This window comes from Nerophis ophidion, linkage group LG03 (assembly GCF_033978795.1).
Source record: "Nerophis ophidion isolate RoL-2023_Sa linkage group LG03, RoL_Noph_v1.0, whole genome shotgun sequence".
Classification (NCBI taxonomy): domain Eukaryota; kingdom Metazoa; phylum Chordata; class Actinopteri; order Syngnathiformes; family Syngnathidae; genus Nerophis; species Nerophis ophidion.
In genome coordinates, this window is record NC_084613.1 from 30,405,480 (window position 1) to 30,411,644 (window position 6,165).

At 35.4% G+C, this 6,165-nt stretch overlaps 1 protein-coding gene across 2 annotated transcripts in view; it reads left to right on the forward strand.

Annotated features, from left to right (window-relative positions):
- Nucleotides 1-6,100, forward strand: part of rasgrf1 (Ras protein specific guanine nucleotide releasing factor 1) — an 81,311-nt gene extending 75,211 nt beyond the window's left edge. For both annotated transcript variants that reach the window (XM_061894816.1, XM_061894817.1), the window contains one exon: nucleotides 2,792-6,100. In XM_061894816.1, the coding sequence (XP_061750800.1) occupies nucleotides 2,792-2,884 (93 nt within the window). In that variant the 3' untranslated portion in view covers nucleotides 2,885-6,100. The remainder of the gene's footprint in view (nucleotides 1-2,791) is intronic.
- Nucleotides 6,101-6,165: the final 65 nt, after the last annotated feature.

Genomic DNA, 6,165 nt, shown 5'->3' on the forward strand with positions numbered 1-6,165 from the left:
ACATTGTAGTCAATAAAGTTTTTTTTTCTTTATTCTCTTGTTGTGAGGGCGACTGGCTCGCACATGCATCCTCCACTGTTGCCATTTCTAATAGAAAGTAGTGTATAGTTCCAATTTATATCTGTCAGTAGAGTGTATATGGAAGAGCTAAAAACTACAACATGGCTGACGGGGAGAAGACGCTGTCAAAGTGGAGGCACTTAACCTTCCTCTTGTGTTAGCTTTCTGTTACCATCTCTTATGTTAACGGGTCGGTTTTGACCCATGTCTTAAATCAGCTGTAAAATACACTAAAAATAATTATCTATCATCCGATTTGTTTATCATCTCTTGGTTACCTTGTTAGGCTTCCTTATCCATGAAAACATTGGTTTAATATTTTTGGTGTGGGCAATTGGGCCTTTTTTTTTGTCAGTACCGAATTTCCTTGAATTGCCGCCCGGGCGCTATTGAATTTAAAACGTCTTCTCACTCCTGCGCTTACCAGAGGGATGCGGTAAAAGTCAGTATGCGCTAATTATTTACAAAACCTCTTCTCACTCCGGCACTTACCAAAGGCATGCAGTAAAAATTTGAGTTTGATGTAAGCTTGGACCTTAAATCCTACTGAATAGCCTTAATCTTCTTCCATTTATGCGATTTCAAATTAACGGTATTGAAATCAGCCTCCTCCATTTTGAAAATGATGACAGGATAAGTGTCACTCGTGACGTCACGAGTTTGACCAGGCGGTAATACTAAGCATGCGCTAATTATTTTGCGACGCAAGTTTTACCCTGCAGTTATTCAAGGCAGGCGCATACTATATGCCCGGCGGCAATTCAAGGAAATACGGTATACTCCTCGAATTCAATTTTTAAAAATTGGTAAAATTAACCTCAAGAGAATCGTATAAATGTGTCTTCTCCCTCATTTTCACCAAAAATACTATCCAGAACTTCTCTCACTGTAAATCTTTTTTTCATTTTTGCATGCTGTAAATTGGAGATGTGCACTCTGCAAGTCACAAACTCCATACTGAATTGACCTCGCATGTCCGAACATTTGTTTGTTTTTGTGCTGTATAACAAGGTAAAATGAGATTCTCCTAAAAGCTCACATGATTGGGAGAGGAGCAGGCTGTCAGTGTGTTTAGTTTTGGCTCTAATTATTTGTAATCTTAGTTTTATAACTGGGTCGAAACCGACCCTAAAAACACCAAGATCATAATTTCAACCAGAACATTTTATAATTTAGTGGGAAAAAAAAAATTAAAAATTAAAAATAAAAATAAATTTATAAATAAATTTAAAAAAAAATACAAAAAAAAAAAAAATATATATATATATATATATATATATATATATATATATATATATATATATATATATATATATATTGAAATAGAGGTTCCTGACAAAGTCAAAAAGCCTTGATGCAAAAAAAAAAAAAATTATGTGGTTCTTTTATGCATTTAAAAACTAAAATGGGTTGGTGCCGACCCTAACAAAAGACGAAGGTTATAAGATCACCCACAAAACGGCACGTCCTGAAGAGACGGTCTGTATAACATATGCATATGTATGCCGAATGTTCACCAAAGAACCATCAATACATGATATGTAGACCAGTGGTCCCCAACCACCGGGCCGTGACCCGATTGGTACCGGGCCGCAGAAGAAATTTTTATTTAAAAAATTAAAAATGTAAAAATAGTTTGTTTGTTTGTTGTTTTTTATTTTATTAAATCAATATAAAAAACACAAAATACACTTACCATTAGTCCCTTTTTCATGACAAAGAAAAAAAACAAAAAGGATCCCCCCGGGCCTCGGGACAAATTATTAAACGTTGACCGGTCCGCGGATACAAAAATGTTGGGGAACACTGATGTAGACCACAAGGAAGTGTTTTAAAATGTAGAAAAAAAGATTCATAATATGGCCCTATTACACTGGTCCCCAACCACCGGGCCGTGGCCCGGTACCGGGCCGTAGCCCGATTGGTACCGGGCCGCAGAATAATTTTTTATTAAAAAAAAAAAAGTGTAATTTTTTTTATTAAATCAACATAAAAAACACGATATACACTTACAATTAGTACAAAAACCTCCCTTTTTCATGACAAAAACGTTCCTCTTTTATGACAAAGAAGAAAAGAAAAAAAAGGACCCCGCCCCGGGCCGCGGGACAAATTATTAAGCGTTGACCGGTCCGCGGATACAAAAAGGTTGGGGACCACTGCCCTATTAAAGACTGTTACCGATAAGTTACAATAAATTAGTGTTTTTCATACCTGCCATTGTTCCTCGTTTAAGTGATTTCACTTGTTTAATTATTTTCTTACATTTCACACTACAAAATAGTAAAATCATGTTTGATGCGCTGACATCGGCTCAACATTGATATCGACACTAAGGCTCCAATGTTGAAAAAGACAGCCATAGAACAACTTAAGCAGTTTGTAGTTGAGTCTACGTAGAATAAATAGATTCGGGTATGTCACATATAAGTAAAAGTGACATTGAAGGGACGGCGTGGCGCAGTGGTAGAGTGGTTCAAATCCCACCTAGTACCAACCTCGTCACGTCCGTTGTGTCCTGAGCAAGACACTTCACCCTTGCTCCTGATGGGTCCTGGTTGGCGCCTTGCATGGCAGCTCCCTCCATCAGTGTGTGAATGTGTGTGTGAATGGGTAAATGTGGAAGTAATGTCAAAGCGCTTTGAGTACCTTGAAGGTAGAAAAGCGCAATACAAGTACAACCCATTTATCATTTATTATTTTCATTTGCTATCTTGAACTTGTGCTCCAGGTAGCCCAGTACCTGCTGGATAGGAGCTGTGTCCTGGATGAAGAGAGCATGTATGAAGCCTCGCTCCGAATTGAGCCCAAAGTGCCCAACTGAAGGGGGGAAGAAGGGGATTACTCCATGTTATCTTCTCTGTTGATATTCCACATTATATCAGTTCACATGCACCGTTGCACACACCCACTTTTACATACAGTAGTTGTACATGCTTATGATATTTGCTCTTCTGTACAGTAGATGTTTACAAGGTGGTTTAATAACACAGAACATGTCTTTTGTTGTATAGTTTTCCTTTACAGCATAATAACCGAGGTCACTGAAGTTTGTCACGTTCATGTCCGTGTGACCAATGACATTATTCTGCTTTGTGTTTCATCCACAATTGTCTGCAGCTAATGTAGCATTGTAAAAAAATGCATCAAATCAGGTAAAAAAAAAAAAAAAAAAAAAAAGTCGAAGAAGAAGAAAACAGAGAACAGCCAACACAAAGGTTATGTGCAAACAAAGACGTGGCGTGGTAACCGAACCATCTCTATGCTTCCTAAACCAAAACAACAAGGGGTTCGTCACTTCATATCTGCTCTGCAACAGATGTTCCCAAATTTTTTGCACCATAGACTATTTTTATACTGACAGCATCCAGGACAAAAAAAAACTCACAATATATAAAGAAACACAAGCTATTGTGCCTCATTTGGTCACATCAAATAAAATTGTAATTTTGATTAACGGTGAAAGGTGGTGATGACAGACTGTTACCTTAGCTGACTAATACTTGTAACAATGTTGAGTTGATCATTTATAATATATTATATCCAACTATATATATCACAGTTGGCTCTGTGGCAGGAACTGCAGATCATTAATAACAAATTGTTGGAAACCAATGTACATCAATATATATTTTTGTGTGTGTATTTTTGTTCAAGTCGTTTCTTGGTCTCCTGTCTGACTGTAGAAAATCTTGCCCGATAAGACTGGTTTGAGTATGGAAGTTCATTTGTGTCTTTGTTACCAAAGCTTTTTTTGGACAGAGAATTCATGTATCTGAATTTTTGCATTTGAAATTTGTGAACAAAATTTTTTTTACAGTAAATGATGCTGACAATTTAATCTGATAAAAATTATATGTAAAAAAAAAATTATCTGTAAAAAAATTCAGTGAAAAAAAAAATTGTAATAAAAAAATTGCTGCGACTATAATTTAGTGTATAACAACTCAGTGAAAAAAAATAAGTGTAAAAAAATTTAGTGTAAAAAAATTCCATTTATAAAAAATCAGTGAAAAAAAATTGGGCAAAACAAATTAAGTGCAGAAAAACTCAGTACAGAAATGTTTGTTGCTTTAAAACTCAAGACCCACTTCCGGTAATTTAAGACTAAATAACCTCATCGGCTGGTTTTGAGACAAAGAAGCGAATAATATTTCTGCACTGATTTTTTTTATACCCTGTGGTGATCATAATAGGAAAAGAGAGAGAGCAAGAGAGAGAGAGAGAGAAAGAGAGAGAGAGCTATTTACCAAGGAGGTATTTTCGATTCCAGGTCAAAGGGGACAAGGAAGTCACTAGTTTGACAGTTACAGCAAGACACTAGTGACGTCCTTGTCCCTTTCGACCCGGAAATACCTCCGTCTTGGTTAATAGCTCTCCGTATATTCCATCCATCCATTTTTTACCGCTTGTCCCTTTTGGGGTTGCAGGGGGTGCTGTATACACCTATGGTGTTCGCCACCACACTGTTTTTTTTTTAAATGTATTTTTATACAATGAATTTAAAACACTGTATTGTAAAAAACAGAATATTTAAATAAAACTCATACGTGTTCACGCGTTAATTCTAGCAAATTGTCAGCATTATTTGACGTAAAAAAAAAAAAAAAATACAAAAAAAACCTTTTGTAATAAAGACACAAATTAACCTCCATTGTTTGAGTTATGTTGTTTATTATATAGAACAGCTATATAGTTCAGCAAGTTTGTTTATATGAAATATCATTTATTTTTTAATTTTATCAACAACAAAAAAAACATGGTCAGTGTTGTACATTCAGGTGGAGCGATACTTCTGTAGATTAAAAAACAAAGAAAGGTTGTTGCTCCTGTAATTAAAAGACAATCTGTCCATCTTGCTGTTCCAGTGATTGTGGAACGTGACAGTAGTATATCACTCTGTTATATGCATTGCTGTTTGTTAACAATATGATAAAAAAATATAAGTGAATGACCTCTGCCTGCAGCATTCAAACACTATTTTTGTAGTAGTATATGAGTGACCTGCTCTTTATATAAACTTGAGAAAGTATTTTGTACTTTGTTGTTAATTCACTTCACTAAGATGTGCTGTACATTTGGTACATGCAACCCCTGCATATTTCTCTATGTGAAACAGTGTATTCCTTTAAAATATATGCATATATAAAAAGTTGTGTCCAAAAGTTTGGACACACCTTCTCATTCAATGTGTTTTCTTTATTTTCATGACTATTCACATTGTAGATTGTCACTGAAGGCATCAAAACTATGAATGGACACATGTGGAGTTATGTATGTAACAAAAAGGTGAAATAACTGAAAACATGTTTTATAATTCAGTTTCTTCAAAATAGCCCCCCTCTGCTCTGATTACTGCTTTGCACACTCTTGGCATTCTCTCAATGAGCTTCAAGAGGTAGCCACTCACCCGAAATGGTTTTCACTTCACAGGTGTCATAGTTTTGATGCCTTCAGTGACATTCGACAATGTAAATAGTCATAAAAATAAAGACAAGGCATTGAAATGAGAAGGTGTGTCCAAATTTTGGGCCTCCACAGTGTGTAAATACAAACTGCTAAAACAGTGGTCTTGAAAACCATGACCTTAGATATAAGTGACAACAAAGTGTTTTGCATTTATACTATGATCCTGTCTATAACCATTTCTGTTAGCAGGAATATAGTAATGTAGTGCTTATTTTGTGAATATTTGTATGTATTTTACCATGTATGTACAGGACACTTTTGTAGCTCACGTGGCAGGCATGCAACACACCGACAGACAAAATAGTATTAAATACGGTGGACACGTATACATGCACATACAGTATTAGTATCATACATTTTTTTTTTGTTTGTTTGTTTTTTGCTGTTATAGCAATACCAAGTGGTAGGACATTTATGTTACAGCCCTTCATGTTTCCACACCTCAGTTTTGTAAGGAAAATAAATACATATAAAAAATATATACATAATTAATAAAAGACAAGATGATTTAACAAGCTACTATTGTTTCTAAGTTACCTCTCGCAAATAAATCCTTTTTGTCTCAGGGGCATTTTGTCTCAAGTGTTTTTGTAGATGACCAAATGTTCTTGTTACTGTTTGTATATTACCAGTAGC